Source organism: Cavia porcellus, unplaced genomic scaffold (assembly GCF_034190915.1).
Source record: "Cavia porcellus strain 051 isolate PalLab524CR breed Dunkin Hartley unplaced genomic scaffold, mCavPor4.1 scaffold_10, whole genome shotgun sequence".
NCBI lineage: Eukaryota > Metazoa > Chordata > Mammalia > Rodentia > Caviidae > Cavia > Cavia porcellus.
Genome location: NW_026947493.1, coordinates 19,172,580 through 19,198,089, shown reverse-complemented (window position 1 = coordinate 19,198,089; position 25,510 = coordinate 19,172,580). Strand labels below are relative to the sequence as shown.

Below are 25,510 nucleotides of genomic sequence, written 5' to 3'. Positions count from 1 at the left end.
TAAGCCAGGTAGAATGGTGCATGCCTGTAACACTAGCTCTTGAGAAGTTGAGGTAAGAAGATTGCCAGCAGTTGTGACCAGCCTGGGCTACATAGCAAGACTCTGCCTCAATAAACAATGCACACACACACACACACACACACACACACACGCACACACACCCCAAATATTCTCTTCCAAAGCACTTTGAATAAGGGATATTTAACCTGGCTGTGATATATATATTTTTATATTACACTTCAGTTTGGCATTAAAACTGGGAGACACAAATTTTCTTTATCAATGATGACTTGTTTTCTAGTGTTTCATGCCAAGGGAATATGCAACAGTAACCCAAGAGGTTACTTCCTGAAGAAGAAAATTTTCTAATAATCTTTGTAGAGCAATGACATTTTAATGAGACACACACAGTCTCACAGAAGTTATTGATGGTCTCAATCCATGATGAAGTGCAAACTGAAATCACCTGTTAAGTGGCAGCTCATTCCTCTGTGCCCTCAAAGTCGCTGGCTAGGAGCAAAGCCCAAAGAAAAGAAAGGCTGAAAGTTAATAACAGTCTGTGGTAGGAATAAAGAGAGGTCAGTATTACTTGGGTAATGGTCAGAGCATAGTGTGCAAAATACTTGAGTCAATGGAGAAAAGCATGGCTGTCAAATACCAAGTTGCCGTTTGAATGATTTTAATAGGACAGTCACAGAGCCATTCAAATTGGTTTGTCATACAGACCAATTTAAGTATTGTGGATGGGGCAGAGAAGCCAATAGTAATGTTAAATCCAGATATCAAGGAACTCATCCGGTTAATGTGAAACATTTCGAATATGAAACATGCAACTTTCTTTATAGAACTGTTCAGTACCCACAGCCAAGAATCTATCCATGGTTATGTTCCTGCAGTAAATTCTTTAGGGTATCAGCATATACAGTATCTGACCCATCAGAGAGTATTGATCATTGAATCATCATCAAGTGCCTGTTAATTTCCTTTAATAAAATTATGAAATGATAATGTTAGGCTGTTACTAAATCATTACCTGATCATTGTTTCAGGTAGGAGTGTAGTCTTCTACCAACAAGAGGCATCTTTTTTCTGTCCAGGCCACCTGCCTGTCCTCTGCTGTAAGCTGAGACAAGCTCTTTAATTCTCAGGATGAATTTAACAGATTCCTGGAAATCTTTTAGATAAGGTGTCAATAAAATTCTGTATTTAAATAACTATTTTTTTTATTGTACTGAAGCACAAGAGCACACTTGTAGAAGTTATTCTTTAGCAGATGTCCAAGTTTTACATAATCCATTAATGATAGAACCAGGCAGGGCGCAAAAGCCCTGATTCCATGAGCATCAAAAGAATAGGTATTTAGATAAGAAGCATAAGATGAAGTAAGATTACTAAATTAAACAGAAGACTGGTGAAATTTCTATAAAATCATATCAACTTCTTAATCAGCCTTAAATTCATACCAATATATGAGTTTCTTCAGGTTAACCTTTAATGTTAAAGAACTGTTAAGTTCTTGCATTTTTATTGGCACGAATCACTAAACATACCGTGATATTACCCATAGGTTAGACTGGGACCAAAGTGGGGTTATTAGAAATTGTTGTAGCACGATGAATGGGGAATAGGGCAAATCCTATCTTTACTTTCTATTCCTGATAGTTTGACTTGTATCCTTTACATCCATAGTAGTGAACTCATGCATTTCCACAGGATATTATTTTTTTCTTGAGCATTCTGGTCTTTATCAATAAAACAGACTTTTAAAGAAAAAGGAATTTCTTCTAGAAGTTCTAAAGGAGACAAGGCGACTTGGGTGATTGTTGCACAATGTAAGAAATAATTCAGTCAACAAAGAAGAGTCAGACTTTACATACTAGAGCAAGGTGCTAATTTTAGGACACAAATTAAAGACTAAAAATGTATTTTTACATTTTGCCTAAACGGAACTTTATATTTACTGCTATCAGAAAACACAAGTAACCTATAGATAAATTCAATTTCTTTATCACGTCAGGGTGGTGTCAGGCAAATTGAAAGTTGTTGTCTTCCTTGCAGGAAAGCATTCAAAGATGCTGTGTGATACCATGTGACTTCCACTTCCAGGTCCTTGTTTCTTTCTATGGCCATGTCCCGTTGGCATTAATCTCTACAGGATGGAATGTCCCACTTTGTTATCTCACTTTTTCAAAAACAATGGGAGGGCTGGCTTCTTCCCCATTCCTGAGGGATAGAACCTTAGAAATACACAGAACCTCTCATCTCTGACACCCATTAAATGTTCTCTGGTGCTGAGTGGGAATGGAGCACGATTTTACATGTGCCAGTGCCCAGCCTTGAAGAGAGTTCTGCTGTCTGCCTCTCTCCTTCCTGTCCCCACTCCAGACTTATCCTGAAGTCAGGTGGCATGCAGGTGTCTCCTGAGCCTTTCTTTTCTGCTTATCTCCTTACTCTTCTTGGAGAACCTTTATCTCACCTAAGAGGGGCAGAAAGAAAAGTTTGGTCAGCAAAATTCTTTTGAATCTTTGTGGATTTTGCCTAAACTTTTGCTTTTGAAAGCTCAGCAACTCACGCCCTCTGATGTTGGTCCCTCTGGGCCACCCTCTCTTGAGGTGGTGTGAGCCTCACAGCCTGCTGCTTGACTGGGGAAGCCCCTGGGGTCAAAAGCAAGCATAGGAAATGACATATGGGTGAACTGTGCATGTGGCATCTTGCCATGTGTTCCATGTAGTCATTTCTAGGAATTTTCGTTTACAAAAATCCTGAGATTATTTTTTATATTCCATTCTGAAAAATAAAGCAATAGCATTTTTAAAAATTAAGAGTATCTTAACACACACACACAATTAAGCCAGAACAGGATGTGAGGTGCATTACATGAAAGAGATTCAGCCAGAATTCAAGAGGGAAAGACTTCAAAGCACCTGGCTTCTGTGACCTTTAAAACACATGTTTCTGAAGTTTCAAATGAAAAGAGTTTGCTGTTTGATCACCTCGGAGTTTAAAGGAACCAATACTTTGACAAGGCTTTCTGCCATCCTGTGGGAAACTTTGTTAGAGGTGAGGGCACTGGGGAACTAAGCCCAGCCTGTCCAGTCCTTTGTTAACAACTACTGCCTGACAGTGTGGAACTGTCGCTTTGTTGAGGTAGGAAGTGTATGATACCCAACCCTTACCCCAATTAGTGCCTTCTCTGTCACTTGCCTCTGTTCTGGTGGGGCGTTGGCTTAGTCAGCTTCTCATGACCATAATGATATATCTGAGGAAGACTAATGTAGATGAGGACATTTGAGAGCATGGTGCTGGCACTGGCTTCAGTTGTGGAAATGGCCTTATTCCTAGAAGTCACCAGGTAGTGCATCCTGTCACAAGCAATTAGAGGGAGCATACATGTCCGTGTCTCTGTGTCTGGTCTCTCTCCCTCTTGGAAAGCCATCAGGACTCAATCAGGGGGCTTCATCCTAATGATCTTGTCTAAACCTAAGCTCTTTCTCAAGGGCCCAAGTCTGAACACCGTGTTTAGATTATATTTTCACCTTTTTAAGGAGATTAATAAGACTTGGGGATTGAACCCCTATGTCTTAGTTACTTGCTTATTGCCGAGACAAACTATTCAGCACCCACAAAAGGAGATGGATTATTCTGACACACGATTTCAGAACCTGAGCGGCTAGCTCCAGGACAAAACAGAATGCAGAGGGGCATGGCAGAAGTGCTCCACCCATGGTAGTCACAAAGCAGAGAGGAGAAGAGTTGGGGATAAACCCTTCCAGTCCCTTCCAGTCCACACCCTCAGCAGCTACCTCCAACCAGGCCCTCACTCCTAAAGGCACATTTAGTAATGATGAATCTAGTGCTTCTTGATCCAATCATCTTCACATACATGAGAATTGGGGGCACATTTTACATAAACCATAGCACCCTGTAAAACTCTTCAGGCACAAACCAGATTCATACCAAAGCAGACAGCTCTCTCAGAGACTGAGACCCACATATCAGTAGTGCTCCCATAGATAACTGTGATACATTGTAGACCTCTTCATGCCCTAGTCTGTAGAACCTCAGCCTCATGTACCTCATGCTATTCACCAAGGCTCAAATAACCTGTGGCTTATTGCTAACAAGATTGCTGAAACAAAATTGGCAGAGAGAAACCGTTCAAGCCAGACCTCTGACTGCAGCCCCAGGCAGCTTCTTAAGAGATGGCCTTTCCTGAAATGCACCTGCCTATGGCTGTGCACCATCCGCTATGGCCACTGGCTGTCACCACACGTGCCATGCATTTCATTGTGTTGCACACCAGCTCAGCCAGATGCTGCCCTCACTTAGCCAACTCCTTCCTGCCAGAATTATTCCTTGTACTCAGAAGCCACCATTCAAACACAACTTCTCTCACACCAAATACACATCTCGTGCCTCCAGAAGGCCTTCCAATTTCTCCTGATCTTCCTAAGTGCATTCTACTGAACCCCCATTCTATGGTTCACGGGGGATGCTTCTCTCATGAAACTCTAGTGAATGCAATACTGACTGCTGGACATTTCTGCAATTAAGTTTATTTATTTATTGTTACAGTTGTGAAAGTAAAAAATGAAAGCGAGTCTGTATTCTGTATGGTCTTCCACCAGGATGGATGGTCCAGTAAGGGAAAGCTCCTATGTGTTTTGGATCCATTTGTTAAAGAAAAATTCATTTCTTTTCTTCAGGTAGATATCTTCCTCTATCTTTCTTTTCTCCAGTTGTACAAAAATTCCTGATTTTAAGCAGACAAAATTCAGAAAAATAATAGGTTCATTGGTTAATTGGGGCAATACAATGTAGTTGATTGTTTGCTCAGTTTGTAGTGATTAACGGATTCCGGGTGTATATTGTAAATTGTAGTTTCAGTAGAGCAGATATATACTATAAATCAAGTCTCAAACCACCGGAGATGGACAACTTTTTTAGCTATTTTAATACGCTACACAATTAATAAAAGCAAAATATAATGTACTATGTAGGTATAAAGACTTAATGTTTCCAGTTTATTACACCTGTGTGTTTTATAAAAATATCTAGTCAGTTGATATTCAAGGTGTGGTCAGAATGTCAGTTAAAAGTAGTGAGTCTTTTCAGCTGGCAAAAGCTACAGGTATTATTTTATATTTTCAGTGACAAATGGAATTACCCGTGATAACACAGCCTCCCAGTGAAGGTTTAAGAGGACTGGGAACCTCTTCCCTGAGTCAGTGCAGTAGTATTTTAGACCTGGTTTCATTTCTGGATTTCACTTGCCATTTGACCCTGGTCGACCAATTTCCCTAATCCCAATAGGGATCAGGGTCTTCATCATTTTGGGCTGCTAATACAAAGAGCCATAAACTGAGTGGCTTATAAACAACGTAGACATTTTTTGCTGGAGACAAGAAGTCTACGATCCAGGTGCCGGCAAGTCTGATGGGAGCCTACTTCCTGCTCATGGGTGGCTCTTTCAGCTGTGTCTTTACTTGGTTATAGGGATAACTGAGTCTCTTGGGTCTGTTTTACAAAGTCATTAATCCCATTTGTGAGGGCATTGCCTCCCAATGCCATAGGGTCATGGTTTAAGATTTCAACACCAAATTTGAGAAGAAAGAAGCATCCAAATCACAGCACTGTCTTGTCCTCTATAAAGCAGGGGTACAATAGCTCTCATGCAGCATAGCTGTGTGGATTAGATGACTTTTAATTATGTAAAATGTTTCCCAGTGTCCTGCCCACATTCATGCTAAGAAAGCACTGTTTTCTCCCCAGATCCTCTTACCTGCCACTCCCGAGGAGAAAAGAACCCAGTAGTTTAGTGTCATGCCTGCCATGGAGTATGCAAGCAAATATAATTATTATATAATTATGTCTTCTAAGGAATTTTGTAATTTTCTTCTAAGTCCTACAATGTTAATTTAATACACTGTTTTAATAAAAGCAATAAAAGAACATAAATTATTCCATTATTCTGAACTTTGATTGTTAAAAACACTGCTTTGCAACAGAATTACATTTTAAGATTATACATATGTGCAATAGGACATATTGTATCACATAGATATAAATCCTAAGCATATTAAAGATAATTCATATTGTACCTGAGCTATGAACATTAGACTCATTGATATACCTTTTTTCTTTATTTTTATGTCTTTTCTTTTTGCAGTGGGATTTAACTTTTCCAAAGAAACTTGTTTTAATAAAAATATTCTTAGGATAAAATATATCTTGCATATTTTGTGAATAGTTATGCAATATAGTATTATTGAACTAATTGAAAGATTGACTTAAGTACATGCACAAAATGATATAGCTAACATTTGCCATAAACTTGGTTTTTATAAATAAGTAAACAATAAAAAAATTTATTTGAATATTAAAATCATTTTATGTTTCTAAAATTATTACGGGATGAATTACTATACATTTTGAGATAGGATGATATAAAAACTATGAGTATTTGATTGAATGAAAATGAGGAATAATGATTCTAATACCAAGAATTAGCTGTTGTCCAGGAGCTGAAGAATTTGCAGCTGTTACAGGTGGACTCTTTGCACATGATTCCCAGGCTCAAATTTTTTTTCTCTCCCTATTTTAACTCATGCCACAGTTTAATGGTCCTGCCAGAGTCACGGGTAGTGCTAAATAGATCACAGGATTGCTGCTTGTGGTAACATGACAGCAGTAGATACCACTAGTAGCTAAGAGTAAAAATTGCCTGAGTCTAGCTACTCGAAGTGGGAAATTTCCTTTAAATGAAAGATAAGTAACATAAGATGAAGATACTTTTAATATATAAAGTACAATAAAGGGATAAGTATTTATTAAACTTTATCTTATTTGAACATGTAAAGAGCATACACAAACCAATAAGAGAAAGAAAACATCAAATGCAAAAACCAAAAACGCTTAAAAACAATAACCTCACTAGCATTTTAAAAATGCAGAATAGAAAAAAGTCAGATCAGTACAATTGAAATATTTGTTGATATGTAGAATTGATCAAGGTGCAAAAATTTTTTTTTCTAGTGAGAGTATAAAATGATTTCAGCCAGTTTAAAATGTATTTAGTATAGTAAGAAATGTCCATGTACTGAGGCCCAGATATTTCATATCTTCATGACTATGTTAAAAGAACTCTTGCACCTATGCACAGGGAGGCATGCACAAGTATACTCACTGCAGTATCCTGAGACATTGAAAGCAAACTAAGGGCTTGGGAAGTATGGCCCATATAAGAAAAACAATATTATTCACTGATTAGAAGTAATGAGCTGTAAGTGGGGGTGTTGACATAAAAAGATAGATGGAAATAAAGTATAAACTGTTTGTATGACATGATGTCTCACCATTCGGTTTAAAGAGAAAGGAAGGAGGAAAAAGGAGATGGGGGGGGACAAAAAACAAAAAGTAAGGGAGGAAGGCAGGGAAGGAGACTAGACTAGACTTTTTATTGTAGTAGTTTTCAAACTTTCTTGCAAAGGTCCCTCGGTAAGAAACATATTTTATATCTTGATTGATTGGACTCTTACTATGCTCAGTGCACTCTGAAAATGTTCTGTCTTGTTCCAGTTCATTTCAATCCATTTTTCAAAATGCTAGTCATAACCCTTTAAACTGACTTTAGGACTTAACTACAGTTTGAAAAACCTTTTTCTGAGATACTCCCATATATAAATGAGTAACAAGGAGATGGAAAGCACCACATTTAAACTAATGTCCTGGGTTACTGCAAGGTAAGTAACTGTGATGGGTAGTGGTTCCCCGGGAGACTTGAGTCTCATCTGTGATATTTATGTTATTATTTGCTTATTTGATAAGGGGCAGGAGTACTTAAACATTGAGGCTGTGTGTGTGTGTGTGTGTGTGTGTGTGTGTGTGTACTTTTAGAGAGTAAGCAATCAAATCTACTTTTGAGAGACAAGAATTTACTGGTTTTGAGAGAGGAGTGGTAAAAGGGACTTAAGCAAAAGTATCTTTAAGTTAAATTGCTTAGTCAATAAGTTCAGAAGACAGACCTAGCTAATTCTCTGTTTTCGTGTTTAGGGCATATGCTTGTGGCAAGGTAGAGTCAAGCCTGTGTGATAACCCATTCACAAGGTCACCACAAACCCCAGAACTCCACCATGCTGTGAGATTTTCACTTGTTACCTATGAGTATTTGGTCTACAAATAATATAAAGTATTCAGTCAAAAAATCAGAATTCAAGCTTATTGTTTTCAAAAATGCAAGCATAGTATTCCTGTAGCAGCATCACCTTAGCCTCGTTCCATAGTCTCCAGTTTTTGTATGGATCTAGACAAGCCAGGACAGACTTATTTTTGCAAGTAGAAAATATTAGGTGGAAAGTAAGGCATTGTACATATGGTAATCTTGATAAGCAGAAGCAGACAACTCCAGCTCTGTTTTCTATTTTATAACTGTATCCATTCTTTCTGATTTACCCTATCTTCCTTTTTCTCAAGCAAAAGGTAATTTATTAAACTTTATCTTATTGATCAAATAATTGATGATAAAAAGTTTGTTACAATATACATAGGATATAAATTCTTTAACTTCTAGATGTTTAAACAGGATATTCATTGAAAATGACAGGAACTAGATTATTTCTTGTGCTGATTTTCAAATAACTAAGTATGAGACACCTGCAAAAAAGGATGTTTATATTTCATTTTATTTTTTGTGCCTTAAGTATAAATTTTCATGTACCATAATAAATCAAATTTGACTGTTTTAAACAACCACACAAAATTTTCTCTTTAGATGTTCGAGAACAAAACATTTAAGTTAAAATATGCAGGCTTTTTTAGTAAGCACTTTATGAATAATTTAAAAAGTCTTAGTTACTGCTACAGCAGTGATTATATTAAAATTTAATTTTATATAATTGTTGTGTAGAGGGAAAAATGTGTCTTAGGGACTTAAAAAAAACAGGAAATTTGTGAAAGAATAATTTGCAGAAGCCATGCTATAGGTTAAAAAGAGGAAGGGAAAGGGGAAGAGAAGGAAAAGAGGGAGAAGGCAAACACATCCACGTGTAAGTGTGTCTTGTATTGTCTCCACTGTGGATCTGTGGGTCAGAAGGGAAAGAGGGTGGCCTCATGAGCAACACAGAAATCAAAGCCATTCCGTGGTGCAGCTTTTATTCCTCAATTTAAGGATGGAGCACGTAACCGTGACAGAGTTGGAGAAACAATTCATAGATAACCTGACACCAATTAGCCTAAATCTGTGAAGGTGATGTGACTTGATAATGAAAATTCAGATAAATTAAACATTTCCAACTTAGACCTGCAGAGAATTCCAGGTGAAATTAGAATTTATAATCATCAAGGATTGGAAACTTACTATATTGTAGTTAAGAGAATGTTTGGTTCTTTGCTCCTAAAATTGCCTATATGTCTGCCTTTAGTAGTTTGGCTCAAATTGGTTTAAACATATTATGGAAGGCATTATGAATGTAAAAATTGAAAGGGTGATAGGCTTTTCTCCACTCACATTTGCAGCCAAGCTTTTCAGTGGCTGTAGTATCCAAGGTAGCTCTACTTCCTAAGGGCTGTGGGTTATACTTGCACACAACGTGTTCAAGAGATAACTGGTCTTGCAAATGTTGTGACAAATAGCATCACTATGTTAGTGAGGAGCCTGAGCAATGAAGGGAAGAACCTGTTTATTCTATAAAATAAAATACTGCACGTTGTCTTATTGGTAGGATGAGGTCTTTGCTTTACTTTTTTTTTTCTTTTTTTCAGAATTTGAGCCTATTTTCCCACGAATATCACTTGTAAAAGAGAACTTGACTAATGACAGACTTTATTACCTGCAGCCTCTGCGGGGATTGCCGTGTCTCAGAGGAAGGTGCGTCAGATCAGTGACCCTATTCAGCAGATATTAATTCAGCTGCACAAGGTCATCTACATCACACAGGTTGGTGTGCTAGCTTTTTACTTTCTTCGCATTTTCCATGCAATTTGGTGCTGTTACTGCTGAAGAGCTGGCTTACGGAACTTTCACGTAGAGTGCATACTCACTCGTGCTTATACCAGCCAGCTACACACATGTGGGGACATGTTGGGTCAGCGGCAACCCAGGAGAGCAAAAGGGTACACAGAAAATAAATACATTGGCATTTCCCTGTGATCTCAAACATGCTTTCTCACTGCCAAAAACAAACCTCCTCACAAATGGCCCTTCAGTATGGAGGGGACAGAGCTGAGCTGAGCCTTCTTTTCTATAAGCAGATCTACCACAGAAAAGAAAAAAAGTAGTGCCTATTTTTTCCCTACTAATCTGAAGGATACCAGGTTGCAAATTGTACCTTTTAGAGATGTGAGCTCCAAATCCACACAAAATCCAGCGTCATGAAGACTTTGTAGATATCCGTGACTATCACGTATTGACGAAAAAAAAAATACTGAGAAAGCAGGTGTGAATTGTTGACAGAAATTTTTCAGGTGAAAACAACTTGAATATTCATCCACCAAAGATATATACTGTGAAGTAAAAAATATATTTTCATAGACAAAGTAGAGACCTATAGATAGGAAAGTCATGATTACATTGAAGTTTATAAAATTGTGTCTTATACAGTTTATTGATTCATTGACTTATTGGACATAAGTCAATTTGTGCTTGTTCTAGGAATTTCAGATATACCAGTGAGCAAAACAGAAAAACATCCTTACTCTAGGATTCAAAGAACCAGTGCTGAGGTGCTATCAGTTGTCGGTTTTGGCAATTCCAACTGTACATTAAGGTATTGCACAGAAATTTTATAGGGTCAGAAATGGGGCTCATTGGGAGTCAAACTCTAATGCTTCATCTTTCTCTTGAATAACTTAATTCCCCCTTAAATCCCACAACTACCCCCCCAAATTTACATGGCTGTAACATACTAGAATGATAAGACTCTAAGAATTATGTAATTTTGATTTATAACCAGTGCCTAGTATTTCTGGAAAGCCTGTTTTCCTTTCTGCAAGGACAGTCACTCTAGCAAATGGCTGTAAATACTTTGAGGAAGGTTTAGCGAAAAATTGATGCCGTGCAGCTATAGTAATGTTTCGGGATCTTCCTCAAGGGAAGTTTCCCAGTTAACCAAGGTGCTTTGGGCCTTTTAATTTACTTAGGTCTGGAAATCGGATGAGAGGTGGAGACTTTTTGTTATGGCGATGGCAACCCAAGTCTATCAGAGTTAGAGATTCTCTTCTGTTACTTAGACTCAAAACCCCTGCAGTAGGCTGATTATTAATTTCTTTTCCAGGGGCAAGCTAGTCAGTTAACAACCACCAAAGCTCTCTGTAGTTCAGGGCACTCACACTGACAGTGTATTTCTGCTGCCCGCTATGGTAAATGTTCCCAACTTGTCACTGGCAGTCAGATGCTGTCACTTGGCCTCTGCTGACTGGATATATTGGAATCCTACACCTGCCTGTGTCCTACCTGGCCTATTAAGGAGAGCCCCAGCATAGAGGGGGCTCCAATGTATTTCTCAGTGCCTCATTGGAAGGAGTGCCCTTTGGGTGTTCTCACTGAATGTGGTTGGGGTGGGAGTACCATGTTCTCACTGAATGTGGTTGGGGTGGGAGTACATGTGCAGAGCACACACTGTAAATTCAGCCCAGTGTTCTGGTTTCTCCAAGCCTTTGAATTCTCACCCACACATGCCAGAGAAGCTCTGGAATTTCATCTTCAATAAACGCTATTAAAACAAGTTTCAGTCAAAAATCTCTATGAATTCTTTCTGATCTAGGGCTGTAGTTTACCTTTGTTGGCTTAACATCCTTAGAATCTACTTCTCCACGTGTTCTCACCACTTAATTGATATGTAGCAGCAAAACTGTGCAATTCTCTTGGTTTAGAAGCTGTTTCCTCCTGCATCATGGATGTAGTGATATCCCTGGATTGTGCTAAGGTCTGACGCTGGTTACAGATTTGATCTTAACTGAACAAGTATCCCTTTTTGAGACAATCCAATGAGGTAATCATCCAGTTTTCAAGTAAAGGAAGATATGTTCTTCCATACACAAAATGACAAGCTACTTCCACTAACCATGAAAACTTGGGGCAACCTGGGTTTTAACACTGTCAGTTATAACTGCATTCAACAAGACGTTCCTGTTGCAAGCTTTAGGATCCTGTGTTTTTCTAACCTTCACATGAAAAATTTGACACTGACACTGTAGTAACCTGCCTAATTAAATTTTGTGTTTGCTTATCAGCCCCATTGGTGCTGTGGCATCACAAAATGACAGACTCTTTTAGAGCTGTCATGGAACCTCTCTGGGTCTCAGACCATGATTTGAACTGAGAGTTAAAAGCTTTGGCATCTGTTTTCCTTCAAAGTGTTCCACTGCACTCAGACTAACCCATCCCATCCCACGGTCCTTGTAGGCTTCATTACTGCCTCACAGTCAAGTGCAGCACCACCTGGGCCTCCAAGCTGCTTGCTTACATTGGCACTTTATCAAGGTGATAACCTGATGAATTGTGGTGCCTCGGAATGCCATGAATTACTGGCATCCTGGGTCCTGTTGCCATCCAACAAATAAACAGAACTCATCCCTGGGCTCTAATTCCGTCTATGCTGGTGTATTCCCTGAGACATTTCCTGCAACCTGTATCTGATCCAGCCAGAAACTGTACAGTAGTTATGTTTTGTCAGCTTTCCATCACTGAAACAAATTCCAGAGAAAATCAACTCATAAAGAGGTTGATTTTGGTTCAACATTTTCGAGGTTCCAGTCCATGGTTCGTTGGTCCTGTTGGCCAAGTTGCTCAACAAATTCAAATTACATAGTCAAAAATAACAGTTTTTTTTCTTTGATTGATCATTGTTTATGCCTAAATCTTGTTATCTGAACAAGTACTTTTAAGTTAATACGCAATATATTAACTAGTGTTAATTTCCTATTTTTCTTTTAAATTCTGTATTGTTTTTACCCTTTTTCTGTTTTTGAAATTAAAAAAAGTTACATAGTGGACCAAAACCTCTCTCTTCATGGCTGAAGCAGGAAAGACAGAAAGAGGAAGGTTTAAGGGGACTAATTAACCCCTTCAAAGGCACATTCAAAATGAGCTGAAACCTTACAGGTTCTACCAACTCCCCAAAGCACCTTCTGGGGACTAAGCCTTAACACTTACAGAGAGGAGCCAGGCATGGTGGTGCTTGCCTGTAATCGCAGCCCTTGGGAGGCTGAAGCAGGAAAATTGCTGTGAGCTCAAGAACAGCCTGAGTTCCAAAGTGAGTATAAGATCAGCCTGAAGTACAGAGTGAGATCTGTCTCAAAAAAGAACAACAACAACAAAAAAAAGCAAAAAACAAAATCAGAACCACTTACAGAGAAGTCTAATTGGGCTCAGTATTTTAGAGGATCATTTCACGATCCCTTGACCCTATTGCTTTAAGTCCATAGTTGACTCACATAATTACTGTGTGGTTTCTGGCTAGATCCTCACTGGTTCAGATACAAGCTGCAGGTATATCCTGGGAGAAGTACCAGTACAGATGGAATTGGGAAATTGTTTTGATTGTACCCTTGTAAAGCCCAATGCTGACTTTTATTTATTAGAGATAAACTCTAAATCCAAACTATAGCAGTAATATCAACAAGGATGTTTTAATATAAGAAACTGCTAACTATAACAAGTTATTATCTAGTAAGGAGGAGAAACGATCTCTAAAGAATATAAGCAAAACATAAAGAGAAGTCACTGCCTCTAGGGCTGCAGCAGAGTACCCAAGAAAGAGACAAGCATGCAGTGGACACCCCATCCTGGGTTGAGGTCCAGTCTTCCACGGAGAGAACAGAGAAGTTTGCTAAGCCACCATGATGGAGAAGCTTGAAGGGGAGCTTCCCTCTGAAGGCCCATATCAGGCACTCAAGCGGTTAGTATGCTATTGATGTTGCTAAGAATCAGCGCCTAAAGTGCTGGGCTGGGAGGCGTCCTCTAGGAACCAAGGAGGCTACCAGTGAGTAGGTGTCATTCCATGGACACTTCCAGTAAGTTGCTACAAAGTTGGCATTACTGAATTTGACTTTGCGTTAGTGCTAACCACTGGGAGTTCCGTGTATGCTGGCTGCTCTGTGACAGCGAGACAAGACAAGAGCAGCTCTGGACTTGGACACACAAGCGACTCCTAGGGTTCTTCTAGGTTCTCCACCAGGTGGTCTGTGAGGGGCAAGCTCATTTTAACTGCATTAAGAGACTTTTAGAAAAGTGATTTGATCTTGGGGTACTGTATTTATCAGTAGGTGTGCTATAAAGTGCTGAGACCCGTTTAGAGGTGGAGCAAACCTTTTGAGAGTGTATGTCTTGCTGGCACTCCTTCCACGTACTCTGATTCCTGGTTGCAGTGAAGCAAAGGGATTTTTTTCCACCACACCCTTCTGCCTTGATCTTCCTGTTTTAAAGCCAGCTCACCGTGTCCTAAAACCTTTGAAACACGAGCCGAATTAAATGTCTCCTTTAAGTTTTATATGTCAGATCTTTGTCCTGGTAATGGAACGCTAACTGATACAAGAACTTGGCATTCAACCAGCTTGTGAAGGCATAATATTCTGGTGGCACAGCAGGAAAATCAAGGAAAACCTTGGAGCTGCCCGGCACTGACAACTGCAAACTTAGCCTCAGGTGGAAATGACCAGCTCCTTTCTTTAGTATCAACCTACTTTCGACCTCATCTTGCTTTTTCTTTCATTTCTTGTTCTCTTTAGCTTGAGGAATCTTTGTTACACCTAGGTCTGAGCAGCTTGGCTGTCATATGCCAAAGCTTTATCCCAAATTGGGTGCTCCTTCCGCTTTCCTTCAAGCTTCATTTCAGATGCAATAAAATTTGTTACTTTTCCATTTTCTCTCTCTCTTTCTTTCTTTCTTTCTTTCTTTCTTTCTTTCTTTCTTTCTCTCTCTCTCTCTCTCTCTCTCTCTCTCTCTCTTTCTTCCTTTCTTCCTTCCTTCCTTCCTTCCTTCCTTCCTTCCTTCTTTCTTTCTTTCTTTCTTTTTTTCTTTCTTTCTTTTTTTCTTCTTCCAGGAAGTGAACTCAGGACGTCACACTTGCCAGGCAGGCACTGTACTCCTGAGCCATATCCTCAGCTCTACCTTTCTATTTTCTATTGCCAACTTTTCTCTTAGGCAATCATATAAGATGCTCTGATTAAATGAAAGGCAGCAAAGGAGCGCAAGAGAATAGGTATGTATGTGAGAGGTGTGTGGTTAATAAAATACAATCTGTCATATCTATAAAGAGTTACATTAAAGTATATTTCCATTTAAATGTTGATATAGAAATATGGGAAATATTCTTAACTGTAGTGTTATAAAAATAACCTTTAGTCATCTTAACTATTAACTATTGAGGGAAATAGCCTTTGAAATTCATGCCTAGCTTGCTAATTTTTATGCAATAAAAATCTCTTAGTGTATGTGTTCTACTTCTTTATTGGATTTCAAAGTATTTTAAAGCAAGAATGAAGCTATTGCAAATATCTTACTATTATGCTTTTAAACTGCCAGCATAACAAATGATTTCATATAATTTGGCAGAATGTCATGCATTCCTTTTTGCAAGTTTAGATATCATTGTTGTAGGGTTTTTGTTTGTTTTGTTTTTTGTACCAGGCATCAAACTCATGACCTCACGCTTGCCAAGTAGGCGCTTATGCTGCTGAGCTAAATGCCCAGAAATTGTTGTAGTTTTTAAGTTTTCAGAATACTTTCAAGTTCATGGCACTGCACACAGAAAGGAATGATGTCCCCTCTGTGGAATTTATTAATATGTAGAACTAAATTCAAGTCCTCATGTAAAGAAAAAAATATAGACTTAATCATTATAGTAGTGAATTTGATATAAAGACCAGATCAGTTATTTTTCTCTCTGCTAATGTCAAAGTAAGACTGAATTGACGAAATGAACAAGTTTCTGTCTCATATTTATTTACTAATCAAATTTTCATACTTTATATGCGGCAGCAGCCCTGAACTGTGAACCAGATAACTCTTGATGATGAACTTACATGGAAAACTTGTATTTTGGGCTGGAATATCCTTTTCTGTCTAGTTTCTATGGAGACATATCTGTGAAAATCATCTAAAAGTAACTATTTTAAAAGGCAGGATGTTAAATCCTTACTCTGCCTTCAGTGATTTGACATCTGTTTTCATCAAAAGTGAAATAGTAATCTTAATCAACTAAGCCAACTAAGAATGAAGTTAGTTGCTCATTTCCATCGCTAGAAACAATAATTTGTCTTTGAGCTGATAAGGTGATTAAAGCACTGATGAGACTTTTTGATACAATTTTTTAAAGTGTTATTGCTTAGGTAAGACCTCCAAACCAAACTAAGTATTGAGTTTAACTGTATACTACATTTTGAACATTTGGTTAAATAAATGTTTTAAAATCATCATATAGCAACTTTTGTTTTGTTGAGACAGGATCTGACTGGCATAAAACTCACTGTGTTGCCCAGAATGGCCTCCAACCTGCAGTACTCCTATGTTGCTATTTATCAAATAGACCCCTGGGAACTACTGATGATCTATTCTTGGGCAGATAATTCATTCCTTTAGAAACAATCCATATATTATATAAGTTTGGAAGAAAACTTATCAGTCAACCTACAGATAATATTTATTTATTATTTATTTTTCTCCTTTCTCTTCTTCTTTTATTTTATGTGAATAGTAAAACAAACAACAAACAAGCTTTTACATGAATGATTTTTGAGAAAATGATTGTGTTTTCTAGAATCTGTTTCTTCAGTAACAATGGGAGATCTGGGACTAGTGTGAGTCTTGAAAAAAGATAAAGTATGTGAAAATGTTTATAAATTATAAAGTGTTATTCTACATTTATATTAGTAGTGATGGTTTTTGATCTAGGATAATGATTGTGCTAGAAGACTCCGTACCTCAGAAAGTATATTGCATAATATTTATGATATAGAAGCTCTGATTTCCTCCTCTGTAAAACAGTATCTGCTTTGTAAGATTGTTGTGGGAAAAAAGTAAGTTAATGCACATAAAGGAGTAATCATAGGGCTTAGCATGTATGAATCATAGATTTTAATATTCTATTCTTAGTACTATAGTTCTCATATTCAATATATTATTATACTTACATCATCTGTAATTAAACGTGAGTCATCATTCTGTGTAACACTTTAAATTCTTGCATGAAAACTTTAAAGATAGAGTACTGCCCATCATTATTCTAGTAAAATGATCATTATTCCAATAAAATGTAATTTCTAATAGTGTCCTATATATGAACCTTAACTTGTCTGACTAAAATTAGTTTTTATGCAATTAATTTAGGCTTCCATGTACAGTTATAACAATTCTAAATTAACTAGTTGCTTAACAAATTAAATGAGTACTTAGCGTTTTTGGAGCATCTAAAGTAATCTAATGAAAATAGTTACCAGCACTGGGCTGAGAAACCTGTGGGGAGCTATGAACTCCTATACTTCATGTTAATGGTAGCAGAAAGGGCTTACCATCCTCTCCTTGGGCAGTCATGTTGCAGTCACACTGGGCAGCAACTGCAAGGACATGGCTCACATTCCCTTTGCTTGATTTAGAGAGATGGAAGGGTTTAGTGTGAAACTGTAGGGATAGAGACCTTCAGGCACTTTTTCAATATTTTCATTCCCTTATGAAGAAAATATTTACCTGCCTCCGCTCTTCATTGCCTGATTCTATTCTAAGTTAAATTCATTCTTCCTTTGTTATTCTTTCATATATATATATATATATATATATATATACATATATATATATATATATATATGCTCTTTGCCATTATCTGTTTTCAACTATTTGCCTATTGATGCTGAGAAATAACTCTCTCTTTTTCTCTGTCTCTCTCTGTCTGTCTTACACATTAAATGATTTCCCCTTTCCCATGTGGAAAGACAACAATAATTAAAGTCATACCTTGGTATTTGATTGCTGTGAAACTCACCAGATTTAGAACTTGATGCATTCTGATGTGAAAATTCTATCCCCGTCGATACCATTTGTTTATACTCAACACTCAAGCTAGCACTTGGTATCGATAATCTCATTACTTGCTACCCTTTCAGCCAAAACAGTTTGGTCTTCATAGTTTTTGGTACTGGTTAAGTTTCCTGGAAGCAATTAATGAAGAGCATCAAGGTATCACTATATAGCTAATTCTGGGGCTGTGGGGAGGAATCAAGGCTGAATAAGGTGAAAGAAAGCAATAATACTGACTTTGAAAGACATCAGTAGAGAATCAGTGCTGACATGCTGTACAACCTTTCAAAGAATATTGAAGGGCTCAATATCTCCAGCGCAGTCCATTTTCCTCCTAATTAAACCTACTTTGATTCAAGCACTAGGTCTAATGATGCACTTAAAAACTTTTTAAATTGCATTATTTTTTGTGTTATACCGGAATAATTACAGCACTTTGTACTTAGCCTGGGATTGTATCGTGCTTGGCCATAAAGTCAGTCATTGCAAGGAAGTTCATAGACCTCACTCTTTGTTCTTCTGTTACCTTTAAATCTCCTCTTTCATTCACCTAGGTGAATAGATGTTCCTTATGTAGGATACAGTAAGTTATATCACTAATGGATGTTCCCCTCAAATACATTGGCTTGACACAAGAGAGGCTTATTTCTCACTCAAAGTTGGGCTTGTCAGGTGGCCCTGTTGGAACTTGTGAATATGTCATCTGGAAAGTGCACTTGAAGCTCTTTGTAGTAGGGGAGGACAGAGATGCAGGAAGCACTGGCTTTGAATTTCTTCCTCCTTGGCAGGGCGCACATCATTTCTCTGGCGACTAGTAGTCCCGTGACGGCAGCCAAAACTGTGGATGAGCCTAGAAAATGGAGTAGGATGGAATCATTCTTTTTTCTGAGTCACTCCTCTTTCTTTTTATCTGGGCTTGAATTCTATTCTTGCTTATAAAGCTTGAACCTCCCACTACCACTTCTCCCTTTCCACTTAACCATCTGTTGTCTTACCTGTTCCACCTCTCCTACCAAGATCTCCCTAAAAAAAATGAAACATTGTGTCACCCCTAAGACCCTTTGTTACTCTGACCCTGCTTCTTTCCTGCTATCCTTTACTTGGAGCTCTCCATCCACTCTGGCAGAGTGTTATAGTTCCTATATAAATTTGCTTTTTAAAGCACTAGATAACAGGGTTCTTAATTCCCTCATTTTATTCCAATTACCATATCTTACAAGATTCCATGATGACTTAATAAATATGTATATTTATTAAATCTAACTCACCCTGTCCAGGACCTAAAATATTGTTATTCACTGTATATTTTTTTCTGGGTAAAATTGTCTCTAAAATTTGATCTCTTCAGCTGAATTTTCAGGAATGCTAAGAGGCAGCCCGTTAACTATGAGCTAATGTAACTTTGAGTTTTCTGGTGCAGAGTGTCAGACCCTTCAGAAGCAGAGGGGTGCCTGGGTGTTGAACATGGGTCTGGCCAGGCCATAAGTACCTACATGTGTAATAAGCTGCACCCTTCTGTATCAAGGCGCTCTTCATAAAGCTTAACATATGTGAAATTAGTAAATGACTTAGTGATTATATGAAAAGTAATATCAAGAAATATAACAATGACAAGATAAGTGGAAGCAGACCTTTGAAAGAAAGCAAAGTAATATATGTTATTTCTTCTATAGGTAAGATGAAAAACTATAGCGTGTCAGAATTTTAACTTGAAGTAACCTTTAAACTCTCATTTAGTCTCTTTCTGGTGGTCAGCAGTGCAGTGTTGAGAATTTGGTGGTAATTGTTGTTTTCTCATTTTGTACAGCTTCCTCCAGCTTTGCACCACAATTTGAAAAGAAGGGTTATAGAGAGATTCAAGAAATCCCTCTTCAGCCAGCAGAGTAACCCCTGTAATTTGAAATCTGAAATTAAAAAGGTATGATGTTCTATATAAAAGAATTCTTTGACAAAATCATAAGAGTTACACTTTATTACCTCCTTTACTTTTTACTTTTAAGTTGTATTCTGTATTACAAGTTATTAGTCCTGCTTAAAATACCACATCAAGGAGATGCCTTTGCTTCTCACCTTATGTCTGTGGCCATTATTTTCAGATGACTAATAGTTATGATTGCATGCTTTTCGAAGATTAAACAGTATGATATATGTTAAAGTTAAAGTGTGTGTATTTTAGTCTTACAGGTTTCTATCCCAATACTTTATTAAAAGAAACTTCAGCAACCCCCTAAAGTGAGGTTACACTCTGAGAAGTCAGTTAACCATTTGATTTTGATCCTCTATGAGGGGTTAATGAAATTTCTCAGCATATGTCCATCTTCAACATTCTATAATTTATTGCTTGCAAGTAGTTTTATTTGTACACACAGAAACAGTAACTCAGTCACACAGAAAAAAATTGTTTACCTCCTCTTAACACAGCTTGGTTATTATAAATCCCTTTGCTTTTCAAAGAGCTATATGCTGCCATTCTCCAGTCTCCAAGACACAGGCAATTTAGGCCAATGCTTGGTCAGTTTTTAAAAAAAGTTTCCTCATAAACTTTGGCACAGTCTTTGCTGCCAGTGAACTTTTCTTTTGGAATTTCTTTGTCCTTTAATTAATCCAGTCATAAGCAGAGACTTACTCGTTATTCTGGAAATATAGTAGGCTCTTTGATGAGAGAGGAAAACAATGATTTTGCTTTGTTGCCTCCTGTGAGTGGTACTGAGCATCACTGAAGCCCACGCAGACTGAAAGAGAGTATCATAGAAGAGAAATGAAAACAGCAGGTAAACAAAGCATAAACCCTGTCTCACCAGATATCAGAGAGCAAGATTTGTTTCATGCATTGGTTGGCAAATAGGGACCAGGGAACAGAGCTGGAGGAGACTTAAGCAGAAGTAGAAAAACCTCAGATATTTATTTTATTATATTTACATTCCTGAATACCAATTGATATCTTTTAAAAAGACAGAAGCTCGAATTTCCCATGGAAAAGATTACATGTTGCTTGGTTTTTATATTCTTATTAAAGTGGTATTCAGAATAATTCAGTTTGTATGCAAACTCATTTTATCAGAAATCCTAGTTTTATGAGTTGAAAATATCTACTAAAAACTTTCCAGTGCCCAAAGATGGCTTTGACCCTTCTCTACTTAGTGATTTTCCACCAGTGCATGTCCTTAAAGCAAATCATTTTCTTTTTTTATTACTCGGGTTTTTGGTTTCGCCTCCCTTCTTGCTTCCTTTCCTCCCCAGATGGCAAAGAGATTTCCACAGCTTTAGCTACAGCTTGGCTCATGATTGGCAGAGGCACAATCCCATTCGTCTACAGGCTCCCCAGGCTGGAGTCAGCTCCGTGAAGGTGGTTTGCACCCATGACCCGATGGGGCAGCCTTGCCTTCTGAGTACCAGTGCACCTTCCATGTGGGATGTCTACATCTTCCTGTCCTCACCACTGAACTGAGAAGTCTGCACCTACATCAAAGCCTTCCCTAACTGTCCTGGTCCAGAATTAATTTCCCCTTTCTCTATGCTTGAATCATTTTTTCACTTATGTTTTAAATAGCTTTTTTCATTATGTTTTAAATAGCTTTTTATATGCCTTATTTTACTGTTTTCCCTGAAGGCTTGAATGTCTTTTATTCATCTTTGATTCCTCAGGCTATGGCACAATACCTGGCATGTGGTAAGCCCTTGGTACATAATTAGTGAATATAGAATATATTCTATGCCAGTATATTTTGTATAAGGTTTTACTTTTAATTCTTTATTAAAATATATATTGATACAATGCATTACTATATTTCTATGTGGACATAGAATATGCAAAGCTAAATAAGAAGGTTGTGACCTCTGTTTTTTCTTCTTTCCAATATAATATTTTCTTGCAATAATTTTTATTCAGAAATGGATTTTCATCTCCTTCATAGTCAGAGAAAAGTGACCAATTAACCTTTAACTGACAAAGTCACTCCACAGAGGACTATGGCAGCAGGATGTGAGGGTACATAAAATGTGCTTCATTTTTACCTTTTAACCCTTGTCCCCTGAGACCCAGGGACCCCGTTCCTCCATTTGGAGGTATTATGGGATGCATGTGCCTACTTATTAAGAGCCTAAGACCTAACAGTGTATGTAGAAGAGTCAAAAATGGAAAAGTTCATTTTATGAAATTAAATTCTGTATTTATAATTCTCCTAAGGGATTCTTCAGCTCAGTCTTCTCAGTCTTGGCTACAATTTTAGGGGCAATAAACCAACTGAATAATTATGTATGCATCTTTGGAAACTGGAACTTTTGGTATGGGCAGAAGAAATTAAGCTAGAAGAGATTAATTCATTAGAATTGGAAGGATAACTATGAATGAATATAAATTCACAATTCACCTTCAATAAATACATACTTCTTTAAAAATACATACTTCCTAATAAATCCACAGGAATGGCCTACAAACTAATCAGGTAGCAATGAGCATCTCTACTTATAGTTCCTTGGTGATGTCTCTACTTGGCTTAAAGGGGAGAGTATACAAGAATGCAGAGTATCTTAACTCAGCAGATAACAAATCAGTGCTATCAAGGAGTCAAGGACGGATCTAAAAGACTCAGAAGCTAGCTTGAAGAGCCTCCCACCAACTCTTTGTAGGGTAACTGGAGCACAATAAAAATAATCACTACAATGGAATAAAGCATTAATTTCCAAATCTTAAGAGTTCATAACAATACTAATGAAAAAAAAAATCCTGCCTTGCCTGCCTTTGGAGAATGTTAAGTAACTCATTCATCATTTTCAAAATTGCTTAGAAGGAAAATAATTATTCAGTCTTTCCTTTATTAGTTCTCTCTTGGAGTAACTAAATTGCTGGAGAAAAGTTTCTCATTATAGAAGTACATCAGCTAATAACTGTGAAAGAAATGAATATTGCAGTTATGAAGCCCAAATGAAAGAACAGATCTAGATGTGATCCCCAGTAGCTGCTAACATTACAAAAGCAGGGACAGCCAGGCATTATGTGCCACCTGATAGAAGTACTCAATATTGCCTGTGTTATATTTCTATTGAACACGTACATCTATACCTGCCTATAAATGTAATGTTACCAAGTAATGTCCTTCAGGCTAGTCTGTCCTAAGTTTTATTTAAGTTTGTGTGTTTATTTGTGTATTGTTAGTGGCTACTAGCATACTGTCTATAGCAAAATTGAATAGCTGAAACAGAAATCATACAGTGATCTGAAAATATTTATTATTTAACACCTTTCAGAAAATAGTTTGCCAGTTCCTGCTCTGAATCTAGTTTGCTACTTACAAAAAACACAGGAAACAAGAAAAAACATTAAATGACACCATGAGAATAATCAGCAAAATCCACACTGGGATTTTGGAAAAGTAATCTATTTTCTTCCTCAAATGGATTTTTAGGAAAGAGGAGGCAGGGAAAGATTTTGGAAAGGAAGAATAGAAGAAGAAAAGAGGAAAGAGATTGCTTATGACTAACAAACAGATTGAGGAAAATTATCAACAACTTTCAACGTATTGAGTTATTCCTTTCTGATTTAAAGAAACTAAAAGATATTAAATACATAGTTATGAGGCAAACAACATTTAAACATTAATTATACATTGTTTTACAGAGGAGTAAATAATTTCTCTTGGGATCATTGTACTGCGGTTCTTTATTAAAAATGAAATCCATTTTTATTAGGAGCTGTGCTGAAATATAGTTATCATATATGTTGTACAAGATTTGTTTGCCAATTCTTGAGTGTATGGAAGAAGAGAAGTGGAAAAAGATATAAATGAGGCAAAATTAGCTATGGTTAAGCTGAGCAATATCTCTCCTTTGGTAAATGTTTAAATTTTCTGTAATATAGGAGTCTTCGTTGATGATAGTCTTTGGTTGTTTTTCATATTAATGCCAGGATCCTCCCATAGCAATGCCTAGGAAGTAGTATTTTGCAAGCAACTCTTTGGACAGAAAGAGAATTAGAATTGGACAGATTGTTTTCTAGCCAAGAGCAGCTGCATAAAAGACAGACCAGGCAGAGCTGTATCCTCCTGGTGTAGTAGGTGAATTTTTTTTTTTTTCATTAGTATGAAGACACTGAATGAGCTCTTAGGGGCATGGGTCTCTAGCGATTTTAGCATATATTCAGAGCTGAGAAACATTACATTATAGATGCAAATAGTATTTGTTTCAAAGATTAAAACAACCAAAGGAATCTAGACCCAGCTGTTTAAAGCATTCAACCATGACTGAGAGTTCTTACATTTTGCTGCTTATTAGAATCATTTAGAGCTTTTAAATATACCAACACTCAGGTCACATACCTCATCAGTTAATTCCCTGGGGGTTGAATCTTCAGGGGTGAGATCCAGTGGTTTTTGTTTATTCGTTTGTTTTGTGTTCACAATCCCAGGTAATTTCACTGAGCAATCAAAAGTTGAAAACTGCGAGGTCAAAATTTCTCATATGAATCACTGGGAACTTTGTTAATCTGTGGTTCTGATTTAGTGGTTCCATAGAAGCCAGTAGCTTCAGATCCAGGGATGTACTTTGGGTAGTGGAGTTATGTAGAATACAAGGTGCCTGTCTACTGGGAACATACGAGAACATTCTGGGAACTGTCTTGAGACTTTTTATTAGAAACACAGACTGTCTAGTTAGGCCAACATATTTATCTGTGTACAACAGCATACTGGGCCCACATTTCTGCATTACTACCCAGCTCCCCAATGCTGCCAATTCTGTCATTCTACATACACACTTTGAATAAGAAGGACTACATAACACCCAGTGATATTGTCCTGGTGTGTGGGCTAGATAGTCCAGAATGTCTTTCTGTAGAAATGGGCCTTCTTGACACTTCTCTTTGGTTTCTAGTCTCCATTTCAATGAAGATTAGCAGGCCAAGGTTACATTACTTAACAGCTGGCACTTTCTTTAATTGCCAACTCCAAATTTTCATCCCTTTTCCACATAGGCAGATTGTTCAGTTCCTTGAACTTTACCTAATGGTTCTTCATAGCTATGATAATCATGTATCTGCCTGGTCTTTGCCAGGGCCCTGTAGCAGCATCATAAATTAGCAGAATGCAGCATTGACTTACGCTGACCAAGATAAGAAGCTTTTAGAGCAGAGATGTCCGCCTGTCAAGTCAGGACCCTCATTACCTTGAGAACCACTGTCAGTGCCAAATTCGGATTTGGGTCCAGGGATTTGGGTCCATGGTTGTAACTGACATACAGTGGTACCTTTTCTGTCTCCTTTTTGTTCTGGGATTCTCTGTTGGGGAGTCGGTTCTTGCTGAAAATGTAAACACACAGCAGCAGTGAGTGGAAGTGTAGGGGCTAAGGGAGTGTGGTGGAGCTGATGATGGACTGTGTGTGCATGAGAGTGTGTGTGCAAGTATGAGAAAACAAGAGTGTCTAGATACTGAGCATTCCTACTGATAAAGTGGTTTTTAAAAACTAACAAAAAACTAATAGGATCTGTAACTTAGGAAAGATGAAAAATTA

General features: G+C 37.6%; 1 protein-coding gene across 9 annotated transcripts in view; it reads left to right on the top strand.

The window, feature by feature from the left end:
* The window catches only part of Nek10 (NIMA related kinase 10), a 234,913-nt gene that overhangs the window by 182,746 nt on the left and 26,657 nt on the right, over positions 1–25,510 (top strand). For all 9 annotated transcript variants that reach the window (XR_010050080.1, XM_063257051.1, XM_063257055.1 and 6 more), the window contains 2 exons: positions 9,834–9,934; positions 19,815–19,925. Coding sequence is in view for 8 of the 9 variants with exons in the window: in XM_063257051.1 (XP_063113121.1) it covers positions 9,834–9,934; positions 19,815–19,925 (212 nt within the window). In the remaining variant the exon portion in view is untranslated. The remainder of the gene's footprint in view (positions 1–9,833; positions 9,935–19,814; positions 19,926–25,510) is intronic.